The sequence below is a fragment of the Sebastes fasciatus genome, chromosome 3, assembly GCF_043250625.1.
Source record: "Sebastes fasciatus isolate fSebFas1 chromosome 3, fSebFas1.pri, whole genome shotgun sequence".
In the NCBI taxonomy this organism is placed as follows: Eukaryota; Metazoa; Chordata; class Actinopteri; order Perciformes; family Sebastidae; genus Sebastes; species Sebastes fasciatus.
This window is the reverse complement of record NC_133797.1, coordinates 16,715,756-16,739,184: the sequence shown is the minus strand read 5'-3', so window position 1 is coordinate 16,739,184 and position 23,429 is coordinate 16,715,756. Positions and strand designations below refer to the sequence as shown.

The 23,429-nt window shown below is 41.3% G+C and overlaps 1 protein-coding gene across 4 annotated transcripts in view; it reads right to left on the bottom strand.

The window, feature by feature from the left end:
• Window positions 1-9,149: 9,149 nt before the first annotated feature.
• npnta (nephronectin a) overlaps window positions 9,150-23,429 on the bottom strand; it is a 56,871-nt gene continuing 42,591 nt past the window's right edge. For all 4 annotated transcript variants that reach the window (XM_074629287.1, XM_074629285.1, XM_074629283.1 and 1 more), the window contains 6 exons: window positions 21,417-21,539; window positions 19,643-20,089; window positions 13,602-13,691; window positions 12,370-12,468; window positions 10,114-10,373; window positions 9,150-9,862 (listed from right to left, as the gene is read on the bottom strand). In XM_074629287.1, coding sequence (XP_074485388.1) covers window positions 9,752-9,862; window positions 10,114-10,373; window positions 12,370-12,468; window positions 13,602-13,691; window positions 19,643-20,089; window positions 21,417-21,539 — 1,130 coding nt within the window. In that variant the 3' untranslated portion in view covers window positions 9,150-9,751. The remainder of the gene's footprint in view (window positions 9,863-10,113; window positions 10,374-12,369; window positions 12,469-13,601; window positions 13,692-19,642; window positions 20,090-21,416; window positions 21,540-23,429) is intronic.

Sequence of the window (23,429 nt, the reverse complement as noted above, 5' to 3'; positions counted from 1 at the left end):
CAAACATTTGTATACGGAACACAGCTTGCTCAATGCAACTCTGACATAAAGTAAAACTTTGCTTCAAACAAACACTGCTGTGTTAGGTGTGAGCAAATGTAACAATCCAAACAACAATTTTAGCAACAGCTCTGCGAGCTCAGTCTACTTATTGGTGATATTTTTGTCAGAAAAAAATATATACGGTAGATAGATCAGCCACCAATGTTACAAATCTTAAAGGGCCAGTGTGTAGCATTTCGGGGGATCTATTAGCAGAAATGGAATATAATATTCATGATTATGTTTTCATTGGTTTATAATCACCTGAAACTAGAATCATTGTGTTTTCGTTAGCTTAGAATGAGCCCTTCATATCTACATAGGGAGCGGGTCCTCTTCACGGAGTCCGGCTTCCCTGGCTCTTGCGAGAGCCGCAGAATGCAAAACTGTGGTACCGCCAGCCGCCGTCTGACTTCCGTTGCTGTTACGGCCTCTGAGCGAGGTGAACGGCGATACACTGTTACTGACAGTGAAGAGTTTAGCAGATTTAAGAAAAATCTTCAAGTCCTGCTTATTTGTCTTATTTTCAGAACGCTACATCTCCATCAAAAACAGAGTGACCATTCCTCAGCAAAGTCTTCCTACTACCAGGTGATGTAGACTGTCTGTGTTTTTATCTAACCTGGAGGTTTCCCTTCATCCGCTTTTGGAAGTTTTGGAACCCATCCAAAGAAGAGTAACTTGTGTGTTGTTACCAGATCACAGGAAACCTTATTATCAATACACGGACCTGGATTGCTAAAGTTTACACTCAATCAACTACTGCAATCAAGGTCAGCAATGCAGCATCTCAGATCTTGTGTGCAAATGCACAAACCTGTTAACCTTTTGCAGTGGTGTCTAGAAGGTAACCCCCAAGTTGTGAAAACGTGTCTCGCGAAACTCGCTGCCTGACGACCTATCCTAACCATTCGAGGTTAATGTCTAACCATAACCATCTCGCAAGAGTTTCGCAACACTCTTTCAAATGAAATCTACCGGGAGCTATTAATACAGTGTGCAGATCCTTTGTCTGACTTTATCATTGTTCAGTGCAAAAAGTATTTTTTTCAGACAGTAGTGACGTATTAATCTATGAGATAACAGATGGATTAATCTGTTGAACATTTCAAATAGTTGCAGTTTAGAAGAGCTAAACTATTTGGCTATCCAACCAATATAGGTTTAAAGGTAACCTTTGCGAGTCTTTGTTTGCCTTCTTATGCATGATGGATGACATCACTACTGTTTAGCTCTGTGAACATTCCCTTACATTTAACCTCATCATTTGTCTCCTCTTTTGACAATCATTAATGTCCCATTAGCGCTGATAGATTTATCGTTTCCATGGAACAAGTGTAACCGAGTCTGAGAAGGCCGGAGGCTTCACACTTTATTCTTCAGAAACTGAAAAGGTGTTTCATATTTCCTTCTCTTACAGTGTGTTCTGCCACTTTCTGTGAGTATGTGTGAATGTTTGTGAGATAAAGAGAGACCCTTCAAGAGACAATTGGGAAACCACACAGAGGAAAACACACACAAACAAAGAGATACAGGCAAATACACAGATTTGTGTTTGCTATTGCTTCTGCCCTCTGGATTTCTTTTTGCTATGGTGGTTTATCTTAATAATGGGACTGTTTGCTTGCCCTTTTTGTCCCAAATAAACTGCCCGAGGGAAAATTAACATTTTTTTTTACGTATTTCATCACAGGTCAGTGACGGGACTTTGGAGAATCATCTGTTTGGAGACAGATCTAATATCAAAAGTGCAGCCCTTTTCTGTCTTTACTGTGCGTATATGAGAGAGATATGTTCCTGGCCTCACCCTCCTAGACAGAGAGGGGAAGTCTCTGTTTTATGCAGATGACTTTGTTCTACTGTCTCTTACTGAACAAGAGCGACAGCAACAGCTGGCCATAGTAGAAAAGTACTGTCAGAACTAGTCCTGGCAGTAAATATGAAGAAAACAAATGTCATGATTTTTCAAAAACGCCCCAGATGTCAGGAGAATAAATACCAGTTAACAATAAATATATCATGGAACATAGTATGAGTTATACATACCTTGGTTTAACCATAGCAGCATCAGAGAGTTTAAACATGGCAGTAAATGCACTAAAAGAAAAAGCTGGAAGAGGTCTAAATTTATTTATTTTGTTTACGAAATTTTTGTTGCCCATTAAACTATGACTTTTTAAAGGCGTATTACTTTAAATGACAATCTATACTATGCCTTTTTTATGAAATATTAATGGCATACTATACCATCCATCCATCCATCCATCTTCAACCGCTTATCCGGGATCGGGTCGCGGGGGCAACAGCTCCAGCAGGGGACCCCAAACTTCCCTTTCCTGGGCCACATTAACCAGCTCTGACTGGGGGATCCCGAGGCGTTTCCAGGCCAGAGTAGAGATATAATCTCTCCACCTAGTCCTGGGTCTTCCCCGTGGTCTCCTCCCAGCTGGTCGTGCCTGGAACACCTCCCAAGGGAGGCGCCCAGGAGGCATCCGTGCTAGATGCCCGAACCACCTCAACTGGCTCCTTTCGACGCAAAGGAGCAAGGACTCTACTCCGAGTCCCTCACGGATGACTGAGCTTCTTACCCTATCTCTAAGGGAGACGCCAGCCACCCTCCTGAGGAAACCCATTTCGGCCGCTTGCACCCGCGACCTCGTTCTTTCGGTCATGACCCAACCCTCATGACCATAGGTGAGAGTAGGAACGAAGATTGAACGGTAGATCGAGAGCTTTGCCTTCCGGCTCAGCTCTCTTTTCGTCACAACGGTGCGGTAAAGCGAATGCAATACCGCCCCTGCTGCTCCGATTCTCCGACCAATCTCACGTTCCATCGTCCCCTCACTCGCGAACAAGACCCCGAGATACTTAAACTCCTTCACTTGGGGTAAGGACTCATTCCCTACCCGGAGTAGGCAAACCACCGGTTTCCTGCTGAGAACCATGGCCTCAGATTTAGAGGTGCTGATTCTCATCCCGACTGCGTCACACTCGGCTGCGAACCGATCCAGTGAGTGCTGGAGGTCGCAGACCGATGATGCCAACAGGACCACATCATCTGCAAAAAGCAGCGATGAGATCCTCAGCACACCGATCTGCAAACCCTCCTCCACCCGACTACGCCTCGATATCCTGTCCATGAATATCACGAACAGGATTGGTGACAAAGCGCAGCCCTGGCGGAGGCCAACCCCCACCGGAAACGAGTCCGACTTATTGCCGAGGATCCGAACACAGCTCTCGCTTTGGGCGTACAGGGATTGGATGGCCCTGAGAAGTGCCCCCCTCACCCCATACTCCCGCAGCACCCCCCACAGTATCTCCCGGGGGACCCGGTCATATGCCTTCTCCAAATCCACAAAACACATGTAGACTGGATGGGCATACTCCCAGGCCCCCTCCAGGATCCTTGCGAGAGTGAAAAGCTGGTCCGTTGTTCCACGGCCAGGACGGAATCCGCATTGTTCCTCTTCGATCCGAGGTTCGACTATCGGCCGAACCCTCCTTTCCAGCACCTTGGAGTAGACTTTACCAGGGAGGCTGAGCAGTGTGATACCCCTGTAATTGGCACACACTCTCTGGTCCCCCTTTTTGAAAAGGGAAACCACCACCCCGGTCTGCCACTCCTTAGGCACTGTCACCGACTTCCACGCGGTGTTGAAGAGACGTGTCATCCAAGACAGCCCCTCCCCACCCAGAGCCTTCAGCATTTCTGGGCGGATCTCATCAACCCCCGGGGCTTTGCCACTGTGGAGTTGTTTGACTACCTCAGTGACTTCCACCAGGGTAATTGATGATGGTCCCCCATCAGCTTCCAGCTCTGCCTCTACCATAGAGGGCGTATTGGTCGGATTCAGAAGTTCCTCAAAGTGCTCCTTCCACCGCCCGATTACCTCCTCAGTTGAGGTCAACAGTGTCCCATCCTTACTGTACACAGCTTGGATGGTTCCCCGTTTCCCCCTCCTAAGGTGCCGGATGGTTTTCCAGAAGCACTTTGGTGCCGACCGAAAGTCCTTCTCCATGGCTGCTCCGAACTCCTCCCACACCCGCTGCTTTGCCTCCGTCACGGCAGTGGCTGCTGCTCTTCGGGCCCGTCGGTACCCTGCAACTGCCTCCGGAGACCTCCGAGATAACATATCCCGGAAGGCCTCCTTCTTCAGTCGGACGGCTTCCCTGACCACCGGTGTCCACCACGGTGTTCGAGGGTTGCCGCCCCTTGAGGCACCTAAGACCTTAAAACCACAGCTCACCGCCGCAGCTTCAGCAATGGAAGCTTTGAACATCGTCCACTCGGGTTCAATGCCCCCAACCTCCACAGGGATGCCAGAAAAGCTCCGCCGGAGGTGTGAGTTGAAGATCTCTCGGACAGGGGCCTCCTCCAGACGTTCCCAGTTCACCCTCACTACGCGTTTGGGCTTACCAGGTCTGTCCAGAGTCTTCCCCCACCCTCTGACCCAACTCACCACCAGATGGTGATCAGTTGACAGCTCCGCCCCTCTCTTCACCCGAGTGTCCAAAACATGCGGCCTCAGATCAGATGATACGATTACAAAATCGATCATCGACCTTCGGCCTAGGGTGCTCTGGTACCACGTACACTTATGAGCATCCTTATGTTCGAACATGGTGTTCGTTATGGACAATCCATGACTAGCACAGAAGTCCAACAACAAACGACCACTCGGGTTTAGATCAGGGAGGCCGTTCCTCCCAATCACGCCACTCCAGGTGTCTCCATCGTTGCCCACGTGCGCGTTGAAGTCTCCCAGGAGAACTATGGAGTCCCCTACTGGAGCCCCATACAGGACTCCATTCAGGGTCTCCAAGAAGGCCGAATACTCCGAACTGCTGTTTGGTGCATACGCACAAACAACAGTCAGAGTTTTCCCCCCCATAACTCGAAGGCGTAGGGAGGCGACCCTCTCGTCCACCGGGGTAAACTCCAACGTAGCGGCACTCAGCCGGGGATTTGTGAGTATCCCCACACCCGCCCGGCGCCTCACACCATGGGCAACTCCAGAGAAGAATAGAGTCCAACCCCTATCCAAGAGTACGGTTCCAGAACCGAGGCTGTGCGTAGAGGTAAGCCCTACCAGATCCAACTGATAGCGCTCCACCTCCCGCACAAGCTCCGGCTCCTTCCCCCACAGAGAGGTGACGTTCCACGTCCCCAGAGCCAGCCTCTGCCGCCCGGGTCTAGTCCGTCGAGGTCCCTGGCCTTCACTGCCACCCGTGTGGCAGCGCACCCGACCCAAGCGGTTCTTCCCGCAGGTGGTGAGCCCACAGGATGGAGAGGAGGGGGGTGCCACGTTCCTTTTTCGGGGTATCCCCGGCCGGGCTCCGTGGCAAGCCCGGCCACCAGACGCTCGTTGACGGGCCCTCCGTCTGGGCCTGGCTCCAGACGTGGGCCCCGGGCTTCCTCCGGGCCGGGTAACTCCTCCTCTGCCTCGTGTCGTCATTGGGTTTTTTGTGAACCATTCTTAGTCCGGCCCCTCACCTAAGACCAATTTGCCATGGGAGACCCTACCAGGAGCACGAGGCTCCAGACAACACAGCCCTCAGGGTCATAGCGACACACAAACCTCTCCACCACGTTAAGGTGATGGTTCCCGGAGAGGCATACTATACCATGACTTTTTAATGTAATTTTAATGGCATACTGTACTATGGCTTTTTTAAGACATTTTTTGACATACTATACTAAGACTTTTTATTATAGCATGCTATAGTGTTACTTTTTAAATAAATTTTTTGACATTATATACTATTACTTTTTTATAGCATACTATACTATGACGTTTTTCAACATACAATAACATGACATTCCAGTAATTTTCAACATAATATACTATGACTTTTTCTAAGAAATTTTTCATCATACTATATTATGAATTTTTTCATAAATTTTTTCGACATACTATATCATTACTTTTTTTATGAAATTTTTCAACATACTATACTATGACTTTTTTTGTTGATATTTTTTGATATTTAATACTATAACTGTTTTTATCATGACATTTTTCGACATACTATACTATGACTTTTTTCAATGAAATTTTCAACGTACTATCCTATGACCTCTTTTAAAGAAATTGTTCAACATACTATACTATGACTTTTTTTCATGAAATTTTTCGACATACTATACTATGACTTTTTTTATAACATTTTTCGCCATACTGTACTATGTCTTTTTTTGGCAAAATGTTTCGACATAGTTTACTATGGCTTTTTTAGGTGAAATGTTCCCACATACTATACTGTGACTTTTTTTCTAAGAAATTTTCCGAGATACTATACTGTGACTTTTTTTTCCATGACATTTTTTGACATATTATACTCTGACTTTTTTTCTAGGACATTTTTGACATACTATACGACTTTTTTCCACCTATTTTCTTTATGAATTTTTTTCGTCGATTTTTTCAATACTATACTACGTCTTTTTTTGGTGAAATTGTTCACCATACTATTCTATGACTTTTTTTGTAGATATTTTTCGATATACAATACTATGACTTTTTTTTCCTGAAATTTTTCGACATTGTGTACTATGTCTGTTTTTGGTGAAATTTTTCTACATGCTTTATTATGAGTTTTATAATAACATTTTTCGACATACTATACTATGACTTTTTTTTCCATTAAATAATTCGACATACTATACGATGACTTTTTTTAAATGAAATTTTTCGACATACTGTACTATGAATTATTTTTTCGATTAAATTTTTGAAAGCACTTTACTATGAATTTTTTTCACAAACTTTTTCGACGTACTATACTATGCTTTTTTTTCCACGAAATCTTTCACCATATTACACCGAGTTTTTTTTTCATTAAATTTTTCGACATACTATATTACGACTTTTTTCCACCTATTTTTTTATGAATTTTTTTCGTGGATTTTTTAAACATACTATACAATGCCTTTTTCATCAAGAAATTTTTCAAAAGACTTTACCATTACTTTTTTCCATGAAAATGTTTTAACATAATATGCTATGACTTGTTTTTCCATTACATTTTTCCTGCGACCTGCTCGCAGGTTCAATATAGTTTGCACACTCTTGCTGGAACTAACTGGAACTATGTTTGATTCTTCCTTTTATTCAATTTTATCGGATACCTCGCAGCCTTCAAAAACATGTATGCTCCATGGCCATGGTATAAATAAAGACAATGTGTCTTTGAATGTCTGGGAGAAATATGAAATATTAAATCAAAGCATGCGTCCTTCTGCTTTGTACCAGTCTGCAGTCTAGAAGTGATTGGCGCTCCGTCATCGGGTTGTGTCGCTCATCTGCAAAGAACATTTTCTTTCTTTCCTTTAATAAAAAAAATGTTATGTGCTGTGAAAACTACTGTGCTCTCCGTGGCACTTTTCACATTTAATTTCCTATAAAATAATCATCAAATTAATTCAGATGACCTAATCTGTTAATCTTTTAATTTACATACAATTTAACAAGGTTTTCTGTTGCACAGGTATACACTTTAAGGATTTGTCAATCTCTAATGCTGAAATAATAAATTATTAGCATTACTATATATTATTCATAAAAAAAATCTTAGATCCCAAAGTTGACTGATATTCTAATATCAAATTGTGCCAAATAAAGCAAAGTGGCCGGTAAAGAGTAAAGAAACTGATTAGAGACGAAAGTTTGGTGAACTCACTTGTTGGGATACAGCAGTAATTGGATTTTGTTATGAAACTGGTACTATATAAATCAAGCACAGTCAATCCATAATGCTGACACACAAATAAGAGAAATCTTGTGATTTGATCCTTTGATCATTTTACCCAGCCCCAGCATAAGGAAAGTAGTTTGAAGTTCTGGGGCATCATTATATTAAAAGTATCCTTTTGAGTTTTCACTGTACACAAACACAGTTTTGTTTGATCATCACCAAAATACATTGGGTGCAACCTTAAGGTGTAATGAACATGATGAATGCAGGTTTGTTTTTAACATTATGAAAGTTAATGTAACATCAAATGGCTGTCCTCTTCTTCCTCTTCCCCTCTTTAATTAGAGGAAAGCCATCTTTCATAGCATCACCTGCTGTCGATATCCCTGTGCTCTCACTGTGTGATCACACAAACAGTACAATACAAACAATAAGGGGACCTGCTCATCAAAACATAGCTCGACAGCGCCACCAGTTGTCAAAAGCTCAAAATATATTGTATGTCTCTTTTGAACACTGTGTTGCTTGTCAGCTATTGGGATAAGAAAAAAAATGCTTTGTTTCATAACATATCAGTCAAATGTATTTTATTTACATACTGGTCTGGATAAATCTGAATTTGGTGAATGCACCCATGCATACAGAAAACCTTAAAATTCCAGCCGATGCCCTTCATTATCACAGCATACGATATGCAACTATGTGCTTTGCAAGTTACAGACAGAGCATTATACCATAACACATGGACATACACATTTTGTGCATGTTAAACACAGCCTTGCATTACACACAAGGTTTCCATCTGTACATTAAAAGTTGAAATACCAACCATTTTGAAATCCAATTAATATCATGTATGAATTTACATAACGTATAAACCACACAACACATGAGATTGTAGATCTTTAGAGTATGTACACACAACTACATTTACAATAATACAATTTGTGAAAGCCTAAAAAGTTGTTGGTTTCGTCTTTATAACAAACTGCACTTAATATAACAAAGCACATACTGTATAATAGAAAGTAAGTGTTGATTTGCAAGTGTCAAAAATCATACACTGATTCTGTTTGACACTTTTCAAGTATCTGAAAAACAATGACCATGGCGTGTTCAAACAACTTTGGGAGGCTTCAATAAAAGATCAGGGTACAAAAGGTGCTAAATTTTTAAACCCTCTCCTACCGAACAGATCTTTGAAATACTGTGACAACAAAAGAAAGCTGCGTCGTTTCAGTCCAAACTGTGCTGTGGAACAATTGCAATACCAAAAGCTCAGATAAGACCAACCAACAAAAGCAGGGCTAAACTGACTCTCTCGCTGATTTTATACTTTGGGTTTATATTAGATGTGTAATCTGAATTAGAACGAAATTATGACAAATACTATTTGTCTTTTACATGAGTTTCTTTTTTTTTTTTAATCTCTAAACCTCAAAGAAAGGTATACCATCTCTGATATGTTGCTGATCAAAACAGTCACAAAATGCACCCCTGGTCACATGTTTTAACATCAAGCAAATAAAAAGCAATGGCTTGTGGCTAAAGGATCAAAGCAAGGCAAAAGCAGACTGCTAAATGAGGGAACGGTCCTCTCTCCAGGAAGAAATGAAGTGAAGGTGGGGCCTCTCAGCGGTGTGGCTGGAAGGCTGCCAGGGCTGTGTTAGGTGGAGGACATTTCCATGGTAAGTAGGTACATGCAGGTTTCATAGTAACAAGGTTATGGAGTGAGAGGGAGGCTGAGAAGACGGGGGTGTGCTGCTGGGATCCACCCGTGACATTTCGATTCAGTCGTTTTATTCATGGACAGTCGAGAAAGAGAAATCCACTGTTCTGCAGACGCACAATTTTTCAGATATCGTTCACAGAATGGCAGGGAGGGGCGGCGGGGGGGGGGGGGGGGGGGGGATCAGCGAGAGCCCAGAGTGAGGGGGTGTCACAACAGAGTCAGTTCTCTTTGAGATGATTTTCCATCTTGTTTTCTTTCTGCCTTTCTCTGTTCCGTCAGTCAGAGTCTCCTCAGATTGTGCTCCTCTGTGCAGGAGCCTTTCCTCAGGGTGATGTCGTCCACAGCCATCTCGCCGCTCCTGCCTCGCCCACGCTCCCCCTTCAGGATCACCTGATGAACAGCAGCAACGTGCACACTGAGGTACTGCAGCAAATACTGCTGGCATGCATTTCTGGTCGAAGCGGACGTCAATCTTACATTTTACAGATCCACTCTTTTTGAAATGCAGCTTGACTGCTGCTCTAATTTATTTTTCATAAACATTAACACAAACATTTGACATACTGTCCCAAATGTCTGTAGAAATATTCATATAAAACTCTCACTGTATGAGTGAACTTACAAAAAATATTTATACTTACACTTTCCAGACCTGTGCCCCATAATGTGATTTGGGTGTGCCTCCAGCCATTTCCACCTGTGCGGCCCCAGACTGCTGGACTGTACTGCTTCCCTTTCTTCACAAACACTTGCAGCATGCCCACGTGGTGGCCTGCCAGCTTGTGCCGGAACGACAGGCACAGATTGCCGTCGTTCCAGGGAGGGGTGAGTGGGAGGACCAGCCGGGCCCCTCGCCCAGTCCTCTTGTTGCCTACCTCGGGAATGGTGAGGTACCGTCCACCTGGGGAGGCAAGTGACGGCATCTTACAAAATGTAGCACTAAAAAATGTCCCGCCCTGCCATGAGTATGCTGCATCTTTGCCAGTTGCACTCCACTTATGCACTTTGTCCAAATTTTTCCATAATTTATACTCACCAGTCTGTACATATTGTGCATGATGTATTTAAATTAATATGCTTCTTGGACTATAAACCTTTGTGAATTGGTTTAAATTGACTTAAACTGAAACGAGTTGACCTAAACTGATTTGAAATAAAAATTTGTTGAAGTAGACTAGATTAAACAGAAAAGAAATGACACCATTTCTAATTAATTACGGCACTGAATAATAGCATGGCTTTCCAGAAACAATATCCCGATCTACTTACTGCAGGATAATTGACATAATGATTGAACAGTTTTTCATTTGATACCTTCTACTTCAGAAACAGTCCTCACGCAAACTGTTGACAACAAGGTCTGTGGATTGTCCTGAGTTAGTGCTGTTTGAGTTTTTCCAAATACATTGCAAACTTGCAAATGCAAGTCAGTTTTTTTCAATGCTTTGAGCAACGAAATACATCCATTCACCTCACTGTATTTGGGTGCCAGCACAATTAAAAACGAACCTGAACAAGCAGCATGGCCTTTTACTACGATAGGTATAAGTAAGAAAATGTGTTTATTTGTACTTTGGGTGAATGGACCCTTTAACATGTAGGTAGGTAGGTAGGTAGGTAGGTAGGTAGGTAGGTAGGTAGGTAGGTAGGTAGGTAGGTAGGTAGGTAGGTAGGTAGGTAGGCCCATCTGTCTGTCTGTCTGTCATAGCACAAATAAAAAAAATGTTATCCTTTACGGTCAAGTGTAGAATATGTTGGGAAACTGTGAAAAAAGTAGACAATTGAAAAAGACTTGACCCACTTATGTTTCTTCATCTCAAAGTACTGCCAGTTGGCAGTGGCAAATGGATTTTTTTTTTTATTAATTCATGCATTAGTTATAATAGCAGAGCTATATAGTTTTAAAAATTTAAAGTTGAAAGTGCTTCTGGGTAATAGCTGATTAATGCTGATGCATTTTGCTTATCTAGCAGATTCGTATAGGGCTAGTGTTAACCACGGGGGGTGCGATACGTATCTGTAGGCCACAGAGAGGTTCTGCATACGTTATGAGCACCCTTCAAATCTGTGCCAATCCTCTAACAGCCGTGAGTGTTTGCCAGAAGAACTTAAAGTGATGAACAGTAAATAGTTACATGCTTCACAACACACTGAAGATGTAGCAAAAACCATATATATATAGATGGATACACGCACATATCAATAAATAAGACCCTATTCAAATGTTCTGACTATTCACTACATGCTACTGAAAACTGAAATGTTGCCTCTTAAATGTAGTTAATCTTATTCAGGGCTTAGATTATGATTTACTATGAATGATTTTCCAGGGAACTGGGTCTGGGCAAAAATCTTTATTTTCTCTAATGAGTGAGCACAAACTTGGCTGAAATGAGGCCTCAGTCTGAGTGTCTGGGAACACACTTGTAACTGCAAGACCAAGCCAGTTGGCAGAGGAAGCCAGATGTAGTTAGCGTCGCTTAAACAGTGCCAGTGCACTACACTGTTTAGTCTTTGCACCGCATCTAATGAGTCCTCTCAACATAATTCATCACGTTTTCTCCTCGTCTGAACCCCAAGAAAAACAGTGTCGTGTTCCCATTTAATGTGAGCCACAGGTATCGCTGACGGGTCGCGTAATCCGCCTCTCATTTGCATCGCTTTGTAGAGCAAAGCACTAATCCGCAGAAAAGACAAACTACTTCCCTCAAGTAATTTTCATCTTGACCTGTAATTGAGTAGAACAAAATTGAGCTGCGTAGATAGTCTGACTCTGTGTGTTTGCATATGTATGCGTGTCGGTAAAGGAACGCAGCTATTCTCGTTTCCATTTACTGACTCTAAAGCAAACATTGTTCCTTATTGGAGTGTGTGAGTGAGAATGGCCCTGCAATTACCTGACGGATCAGGCGTCGTCTCCCAGTGCAGGTCTCCGTCTTTGTCCCTGATCCAACCGCAAAGGCCATCATCAAAGGAGCAGCTCAGATACCCCGACCCTGAAGAGAATAAAACACATTTTTCAGAGAAGTGCACACACATGCAAAGAGGCTTCATTCTTCTCTCTGTGATGCTTCACAAGAGCCCTTCTGTGTGACTCATCCGTTACCGGGAGCAAGAGGACTGCTCGTGCTCCTTCTGATGAGCATGATGATACAATAAAAATGTAAACATTTATTGTACTGTTGAAATCATGGAGGACAAATGAGGTGGAAAAGGAGCTGCGTAAATCTCAAGTGGAAATGCATTCATCAAAAAATATATATATATATATATTTGTATGAGTTGCTGGAATTGCTGATATGTCTGTGTGTTTTTATAAAAGTGAGTGTTCTTATACATACAGCCTATTGTATGCCTACCCTCCACCATAATAAAATGCTCTATAGTGACAAAAGGGAGGTATAATATTCAATGACTGATGATTTCTTTCCAAGTGATGATGCCTAGACAATAACATTAAGGGAATGCAGGCTAAACAGTTGCGGCATCATCCATGCATTTCTGTACAAATTGGTTCAAAGATAGGAATAACATCCATCACTTTGTCCCTGAAATAGGATTTCTGCAAAACATTTCTCAGTTAATTTTCTGAGCCAATGAAAATACCTTCTCACTTGACACTGCATAGCAAACGACGCGCCGTGAACCAAAATAAACACGTAGCTAAACCATTAGGCAATTTAATCTGCATACCATTGACATCAATAAATCACATCGAGCAAATATGACAAACAAAATGCTGTCTCTTCACAAAAGCTATTCTCTTATTGTTGCTTTAGGAACTCTACACTGAGTACAATGGTGCAATGATGTGCTTCAAGATGATCAATTAATCATTCAAGTAGTCAAGCAATCAAGCAAGCATAATGTGAAAAGTGGAAAGTCTGGCAGTACGTTCTGGGCTGTGAGCCATTATTTAAAACGAATACAGCCAGATGTCATGTGTCACCTCCTGGTGAAAGGCCGATCAAAACACATCTGGTCACTATAATATCTTCGCCTCGGCAGCAACCACTGCAGGAGTTGATTGTCAGTTTCATTTTGCAGATACCAAATGTGGCTCGTCCGTCATCATTTGAGGTCGGCTACGAGCAGGGCTGATTGTCTCTGTCAAATGTGTTGTGTTTACCTGGGTCGTCCTTGGCTTCATCTGCCGTGTTGCCGAGCTCAATGTCAAAGTCGACGCCGAGGACGGTGTTATGGCCGTGGTTCCGAGGGACTGAGGAGAGAGGTCAGAGACGCAGGTTTAGATAAAGGATTAACAAAGGTATTATATTTGCTCAGTGTCAGCCCTGCTTGTGGCTATTGTGTGGCTTTGTTTCATCACTCTACAAGGACTCCGCAAGGATGAATCAATGTCATGGTTTAGTGGCTGCATATCCAGAGCGGAGCACATTTAACAACACAGCACCAGAGCAGAATACCTTAGAAAACCTGCAGAAACACCAGAAGTCAAATGTGAATCATAACAAGGAAAAGGCCGATGGTTCATCTGACGCAACGTCTGGGCTGCAACAAAACCTGGAGCTACAGTACATGCACACACACACACACACACACACACACACACATATATAGCACACAGCCGGTCCTGAAATAGTCTCTTTCCTTCTCCAATGGGGTCACACTGCCAAAAATACTATAAGCCAAGCTGTCTTATTAAAGGTCGAATGACAAGTGAAGGACAGAAAGTTGTTTCTTGTACTTTTACAGTGGCAAGAATTTTGTGGCGAAACACTTTTTGTCTCTTTTACTCTATTAGAGTGAAAGTTGTCTTTACTGGTTTTAAACTGCCTTTATGAAGAGGTTCTTCATGAAGAAAAGTGTCCCAACAATGTAAAATACAGATAAACATCATCTAAGTATGTATTGCATTTGCAGATGAGATAAACCAGTGTAATTTAATTGTACAAACTATCACTAAAACTATTCCTATAGCATCCCAGGCAGATTCTCTCTACTATGCCGTGAATGCGCTGTACTGTAGCCTCCCCAACATGTGCCCCCTCCAGTCAGCCTGAGCACAGAAAGGGCGCATCCTCCCTCACGCTGGGTCACAACCGCCTGGCAGACCGCAATGTAGTCTGACAGTCGAAGGAATCTGACAGCGGGGAGGTCACACTCCCACCAGGCTCTCCAGCAATCCCGGGCATCCAGGTCTGTGTGTGTGTGCGTGTCTGTGTTTGTGTGTGTCTGTGCTTTTAAGGAATGAAGCCCCCCCGGATTTCTCATGTCCGGTCGTAGAGCAGTTATATAAAGAGTAAATAAGGCGATACGCCAGTTAAGGGAGCAGTAATTTGAACACTGTGACTACAAGTATAAAATAGCTGTTTGACTCTCCTATATTGACGAGATAGATACTTTGTGTAATTAATCTAATTCTTGCAAAGAAACTGTGTAGTTTTATATGGTATATTTGTTTTCTCTAATGTAATTTTCTGTTAAAGAGTCAGTTTAAAAAAAAGTACAAAACATGTTAAGTATATGCATGTCACATTGACTGTATATAAACATTTAAAACCCATCCAGTGTCTTTCTGGTTCCTTTGTATGATCCACAGACCTCACTGTTTTCACAGTTTTCATGTGACTTTTTCTTCAGTAGAAAGTAGCACAAATGAAAACTTTTCACAGAAAGGTCAGTGGATTATCCAGAGTATCTGAGACACTGTTTCTGCAAAGCCAAATGTCTTGATGGTTTTCTAATGAATGCCTTTAATTCCATTCACCTCCATCATAAAACTGTAACTCTCTGCATGGATAGACACCACCAGAGGTAGGTTTGTAAGTGACCCTGTCAACAACTTATTTGTTCAACCACTATGTTGAAACACAAACTAAATGTCGCTCCACTGGCCAGCCTTGTTATTTTACCTCTTCACCTTTTGTGGTTCATTTCATCCAAATATTGAGGTCAATAAAAGCTGCTCAAGTGGGATTTCCTGTTCTGCCAAAATGTTCAGCAATAAACCAATCCCTGACTCTTTTAAGGTTTGGAGACAAACACAGCATTCTTCATCATTATGATTTGTTTTAACAGATGCCAACATCCCCTTTGTTGACATGATGTTGAATCATTATATTCATATTACTGTATTACTGGGTGAAAACCTTGAATCTATAAATGCCAACTTTTATGGAGCTTAGGTAAACTGTGTTATTTTAAACTTAATGTAAATGCATTTTTAACGAGAGATTGTTATTTGCTATTGATTGATAGAGGATTGTTGAAAGAGTTTTATTGGCGTCAGAGGTTTAAGGGTTTTATATATCATTCATCTTCTTGCTGAGAGTTAGCTGAGCAGATTGATACAACTCTTGTCTATCAATCTAATCTTCTAGCACAAAATTGAATTTGTGTATTTCCCAAAACTATTCCTTGAACTATTCCCGAACTGAAAATAAGAAAAGGTTGCAGGTACAAGGTTTATAGACACTAATGTTGCTAGTACACATTCAGTCTAAAGTCAGCATGCTCTGACTTCAGTACACACCTGCATTTGAGGCACAGCTGAGGCGTTCTTCGTGCCATGAGGCTCTTATTCAAATGATTCCTATTTCCATCTAATTATTTGAATAATCACTCAGCGGTGTCTCTCCTCCCTCCCTCTCTCGTCTTATTCAAACCATCTTCAGGAAGCTCTGATTTCTAGAACTGCTCTGCCGTGATGCGAACTATTAGATTGATGTCTCCCTCAAGCAGTGCAGACAGGTGTTAATGTAATCTTCTCTCCTCTTTCCTTTTTCTAATTATGTGACGCCATCTGGCAAGGTGAGTAGGAACCGCACTATCTCACCTCTTATTCTGTACTTTGCTGTTGCATCTCACAAGATATCTCTATGTTAAAGGAGCTTAATGTTTTGGTTTTGGTAAACATGACACAAAAAACATTTCGATCTACGTTAAATTACAATTTTAGTGCAATTCATACTGTTGGTGCATCTGGACTAAATATTCTCACCTTCTGTTGCTTTTTCTGTATGGCACTACATCATAATAATGTGCAAATTTACTGAAACTACACATGTTTGAGTAGTTCCTGGTTAATCTGTTTGTTAAATCGTGTCTATGGCACTCAGCGCTTTAAAGTTAACTTATTACTACTGAAAAAGTAAATCTTTGAATGTGATATTTTTTTTAAAGGCCAAGAATTTTCCCACTCGGCAGTGTAATTTTTAGCAAATGTTACTCAAAAAGGAGTAAATAGTACTTATAGTATTTGTTGAGAACTATTTTACACTGTGGATGAATATGCATTTGGTGCTCTTTTCGTCTTTTCATGGGATTTGTTGACAGTCAGAACAATCCGGTCTCACAGGAAGGCGTATAAATAGCACGATATTACACGGACATTTCATGTGTCATTTGTACGCCGCTTTTCGCGTGTCATTTGTGCTACACAACAAAACTACGGTAACATTAATAGTTAGGTTTAGGCAACAAAACCACTTAGTTAGGTTTAGGAAGAACGTCATGGTTGGGCTTATAATAAGTAAAATACATAAGAAATAAATTAAACAATGTAACATAAATTCCGAAAACACATTACAAACATCACTAACCTTACAAAACACCGGCCTCCTGGTTAAAATGTGTCTGTTTGTTGGACCCATCCACCTCCCCTCCTGCCCACCATAAGCAGTCTTTCTCCCTCTTTATTCTACGTCACTAACTGCGGCTGCGTTTACATTGCAATCAGTACAGCCTAAATGGTGTACAAATGACACGCCAAAAGCAAGACAGGTGTTCTTATTAAACGTTAAATGCCTTGTGTCTTATCGCGACATTCATATGCCTTTAAGTGCAAACGGGCTGGTCAGAAAAATATTAAATACCAGCCTTTCCTTTCAAAAGCTGTTATAAAAAGTGTTTACCTGCAGCCAAATGATCCATCATATCAACAAAAAAAGAAGAAGATAATAGTAGTGTGTGAATTTGGCCCTGAACTGAATATTTCAGTTTCAAGTCATAGAGATTATCTCATTAAAAAACAATTCAGCGTTATGAAAAGGTGCATGTATTTAACACTGAGAAGAAATCAGCACATGATTGCTGTGATTACCTTCTTTGTTAAAGCACAGAAACAATCTCAGCAACCTCTCATTACTACGGTGATTTTATAATTCAATTCTATAAATTGCTTTTTGATCGAGAACGTCAAACTAAAACAAAGACTGATGATGCATTTTTGAATGTAATTGGTGTCACAGATACATGCTTGGCAGGGAGTTTGGTGTGACAGGTGGATAAACAACAGTCTGGCTGAGTGTTTGTTAACTGAAGCCAAAAAGATAATTACCTTGAGAGGAAAATATTCCTACTTTAACACTTAGCACCCTCTGCAATTATAGAAACTAATTTATCATCTTGTAAAAATTGGCATTATTTCTTCATTAATCTGCGTTTCATACTGCAATATGGGGGTGGATATATCTTGATTGAGAACACATGCGAAGGTTACAGCGAGACAGCTACTTGAAAGCATTAACACACAAAGCTCTCATTGCCTTATAATGAATCTGATAGACCTTTGATTTCAACCATTTTCACCAGTTTACATTAAACACAACCTTCAAATCTTCTTGCTAAATGTTTAGCGTGAACTCTTTCCTGTTGTTAGCTGGCAGATAAACTGTGTACACGGGCACTGACTGCCAACTGCTGTGTGCACATATTCATGTGTTTGAATACAAAATGAATATGATAATACACATCATCTGTCGAGTAAACATCACTACTGATTCCCCAGATGGTGACATGTGTCATAATAAACAAAATGTTCCAGGATTCAGATGAAGAAATATGCAAATATGCTCCAATTTGGTTAGAGGAAACCTGTCAGGGAGCTGATGAAGACAAATAAGTGCCTTTTAATGTCAAAGTCTGCGACCCAAAAAAATACAGAGATTAGAACCTGCTAATACAACAAGTTATTATGTTTTCTGAGCTGTTTAAGATCATCTAATCAATATTTTATATGATCAATGGGTACTTCTATATATGTTATGTGTTATGTGAAGGGTGTTGCTCGTAGTGATGAACCCACAGAGAATCATCAGTCGACTCAGCTATACGGAGCGTTTTAGCATCGTTCGGCTCATCGCTTTGCTTCTACGGCTCACAACTTTGCTATTTTGGTTCACTCTCACTGCTCTCATCAGTGTCATTTCCAGACACAGCAGTACACTACCAGTACCAGTACCACTGTACACTAACTGCTCAGTAAGAAAAAGCAGTCACTCAAAGTTAGCAACTAGCTGGTGAACAAAGTGGAGCATTAAGCAGAGCCAGATAATTCCCCCAGGAGTTGGTAGAGACCAAAAGCAGAGCTAAAAGGAGAATAAAGTGGGACTTATTTTTTGTTTATTTATAATAATGCTCCGTATCTCCTGGATGTGCAAATAGACAACTGTTTGCTAAAAGTTAACTATAACAACTATATGAGGTGATAATATGTCAATGTTGTGTACTGCCCCCAAGTGGCAAAAAAAATTAATTAATTCAGGTTTGCTTACAATATTCATATTTGTAGAGAGGGCTATAATTTCATATGTGATCAAAGACACAAAATGCTGATTTCTCATCTATAACTTAAATCATTCAATTATGTTTGTGAATAACTCTTAGATTTAGATGGTCAAGAACTAACGTGTGTATTTAAACAGACCGTTCGTTGCTAAACGTACGAAAAGCAATGCACTGCAAATTGTATTTATCCCACTAAATCAATTTGTATGTAATCCATGTAATTGTGAACCAGGAAGTATATAGAGCAACAAACGCTGCGTAGGGAGGAGGTCAGGGTGGATGGGGAGGTCAAAAAACACTGGACTTTCGCCCAGGAGACTGGCGTCCATATCCTGTGTGAAACCAGGAGCCAACGTTGATTTATTTGTCACGTAACTCTTTTCCTAAACCTAAGAAGATTTGTTGCCTAAACCTAATTAAGTGGTTTCCTGTGAAGACAGAAGTTAACTTTGAAAAGACTGTAGCGGAAATTGACACATGCGTCACGTGCTGGACATTCGTAGGAAAACACACAAAAAATGAGGAATAACTTTTGGTAAGATATCATACGAACCGTTGTATGAGGATACGTTGATTTAAAAGGTGCAATGAATGTCATCTATGTAAAACTAAAACTGAATAAAATATAAATTTAGTTCTTACTGTGGACATCCCCTCTCTGTTTGGTGACCTCTTTCTGGATGGTGTTGTCTACAGGTGTGACCGGTGGCGTCGTCTGGGGCTGTCTGGTGGGAGCCACTGGCCTTGTTGGGATGTAGGGTTTGCGTGTGGGTGCTGGTGGCTTCCTGGTTGGGATAAAGGGCTTCCGGGTGGGAACTGCCGGCTTGCGTGGAGGTGGGGTGACCCTCTTTGGAGGCAGAGGTGCTTTGGTCGTTGTCATGGTTGTCGTGGATGTCGTGGTTGTCGTGGTTGTCGTGGTTGTTGTGGCGGCAGTTGTTGTTTTAGGGATAACTGGGAAGATTCTCTTTTGAGTCACTGGTGGGCGGATGGTGGTGGTGGTCCTCCTCTGATCCATGTCGGGGATGCGGTTGTGATGATTTGGAGGCAGTTTTCCCGGTCTCGGGGGGTCAATAACCACCTTAGGAATGGCTGAAATAATAAGAGAATGCAGATGGAGTAATGAAATATGAGCACTTAAATGTTAATGAGGCATACAATTGCAGACTAACTGCAATGATTAGTCTGCCTTTTGCACGGAGGGCTTTCTTTCATCTACTGAGACTTCTCCTGATATCTATTAACTAAATGTTAGCATCCTAAAACAAATTGGGTGTCTCAAATCTCACTGGAGCAAAAGCTCACACAAGAGAGGCGCATAAAATCATCACGCTGCAAGTTCACAATCATTCAATTTGGGGTTTGTTTTTTTTAGAGATAATTCTAGACATATTTTCCAGAGGATGACACGGTGCCTTCAGAAACTCACCCACAAAGACACCCCAAGTTCAGTTCATTTCTGCTTTTGTGAAATCAATATTGCTTTCTGACAGTGTCTTTTTTTTATCCGTTCATGGGCTCGTCCTGATTAGTGATTCTTTGTGTGTTCATAGCCAGAGGCCTCGCAGCATCAGGCTAAAGCTGCTCTGTGTGTGTGGAATGATCTCTACTCTCAAACAGGCTGCCGTGCCCCGGAGATCACCCTCGCCCTGCTGATGTCATCAACGTAACACCTCCTTCGCCTTTGTTCCTGCGCACATTCTTCACGTCAGGAGCAGAGACAGAGACTGGGGGGGTTTGGTGGTGGTGGAGGGGCTTCATAAGGGTTTCATGAGTGAGGAATGAGAGTGGACAAAGGCAAGAGGTCTGAACTGAGAAGTTATTGCCTCCTCAGGTTGCAGGCGACTTTGATATGTGATACACAGATAGGATATTGCAACTCGACTCCCAGAGCACTTGTGGCTCACACCCCCCTTGGGCAGGCGACGGTGAAATATTTGCAGCGTGCTTTAAGCCAGGAGGCATCCTCTCTGCTCTATGGACTGTTACACCAGTTGTGTCTGTTAAATGATTAAATAACTGTGGAGTATAAATGACTTCTTGTCCACTGAGCTGCTGTAAAAATCTGCAGACGCGCAGACTAATGAACTGTGTGTCAGCAAGCAAAATGAGACCAGGAAAAGATATATTTCACATTTGATAATGAGTCTTTTGGCTGATTAAAATGGCCAGACGTCAAAAAAAAAAGGAGTCACTCTGGGCACATGTGATAAGGGAGCAGGGTGATTTAAGTGATGACTGACAGCCTTTACAAAGAGAGGAATTTCAGTCCCGGCTCTGTGCTTGCAAGGCTATTCCTCCCTCTTTTTTTGCTTTTTAGCTTTTTAAGAAACATGGGCAAAGAAAACAAAAATGTGAGGCCCCGTTCCTCTTTGGAAAAGTGAGCATCGGGGCCAGGGGTTTTGTTCCCATTTCTTACGTTTGCAGTCGTGGCCCATCCCCCTGTAGCCGTCTTTGCATTTGCACTTGTATGAGCCCGGCGTGTTGTAGCAGGAGGCGAAGCTGCTGCAGTGGCTCTGACCTAAAGAGCACTCATCCACATCTGAAAGATAATGGAAACATATCAACATTCAGCTACCGGGTGCAAAAGTAAAATAAACATCAGACATGAAAGTAGAATGTCAAAGGATAATTGCTTCACATCCACTTCAAGGAGGGCTCAAAGTTTATGTCATACGTACTGTTAGTGAAACCATTTTAGTGAATAACAGTGATCCCTCTATTAATGCCAGGGCAAACATCATCAACAGAGTTGTTTGTTATAAAAATCATCCCTGAGATCGAGCTGCAAGGTCCTTAGAAGCATTTTAACAGCAACTGTTTCTTTCTCTCTTTTTTACATTTGTTCTAAAAAATGAATAAATAAAGATTTGAGATGGTGCATTTTCCAGATGCTGCTAAGATAGATTCAAGGTAACCATGTTGATATGTATTGAATATTAATTTTAGATGGCATGTATTCATAAGTATGGTGTAAATAACACTAAAGTGCACTGCAGGGGCAAAGTTTAATAACATGAAATAGAAACGGTAGTTTGAATTAGTTTTGCAGTATTAATAGTTAATTAAATAAGTATTCTGAAGTGGTTTCAGTTTATCCTCAATTATTATGTATTTTCTTTATTTACTATAATTACAGAGTACTTTCCAAACGTAAAAGAAAGGAATCAGTAAGCCTTCTTCATGAGACAGCCTCAACTGACTTTTTGATTTAGCTGTTTTGATTTTGAAAACACTTGAATCCAACATCCGAATATGATGCTATACTGTAATATTGCAGGTGTAAATACAGTAAAATCAATGTCTTAAAAAGTAGTTAGCACCAGTGGTGGAAAAAGAGTAAACATAGCAGTACCTCAGTGTAAAAATACTCTGTTACAAGTAAAAGTTCTGTATTAATATTTTACTTTATTAGAGTGAAATATTGTCAGCAAAATGTAAGTATCAGATGTTAAAGTACTAATTCTGCAAAATGGCCCCTTCCACTGTGTTATATTATTATTTATTACACGGCTGTGTTGAATACTCAATTCTGATTGGTCAATCACGGCATTCTGTGATCTGTAATATCTGTATAACAGACCGTTGCTATGGGCGCTGATGTCGGACTCTGGCGAACCATTTTTGTGACAAAATATTGATTTCTTAAGTAAGTAGCCATGTAATAAGCGGGATACTGTACAGCTAGCAGGTCATTGTTGTGAAAGAAACCCCTTCAGGACGATGAGAGACCCCTCCCCTTCGTGTCAAGGTGCAGCATCGCCCTGTCGGGGATTCTTTCACAACAATGACTGGCTCGCTGTACATTATCCCTTGTAGCAGGTCAAGGCAGAGCTAATTTAAACAACCCTGTCTCCTAAAAATTACATTCCCACACAATGATACTGCATTGTGAAATATTTTTTGAGGGAAACGTATTTTGTCACGGATTATGTTTCTTTTTTGACAAATCACAAATACGTTTATATATACGTTTACATCGGGAGGTGGAAGGTGGTGGATGGGTCAAACAAACACAGGACTTTCACACAGGAGACCGCTGTTAGTGTACCGTGTGTACATCCGTAGCTTAACAACATAACAAACATATTCATTTTAAGCCAAATCATGATGTTTTTTACTAAACCTAACCAAGTAGTTTTGTTGCATTTTTCGTTTTGTTTTGTTTTGTAGGAGCCTTCTGGGTAGATTATTCTATAATAATGCATCATATTTCATAAAATGACCAAAAATTTTGCATGCAAAATCTTAATCTACAAAGTAACTAAAAACTATAGCTGTCAGATAAATGCAGTGGAGTAAAAAGTAGAATATTTGCCTCTGAAATGTAGTGAACTTGAAGTATAAAGTAGCATAAAATTAAAACAAAATACTCAAGTAAAGAACAAATCTGTCAAAATTGTATTTACAGATTAAATGTACTTAGTCACTG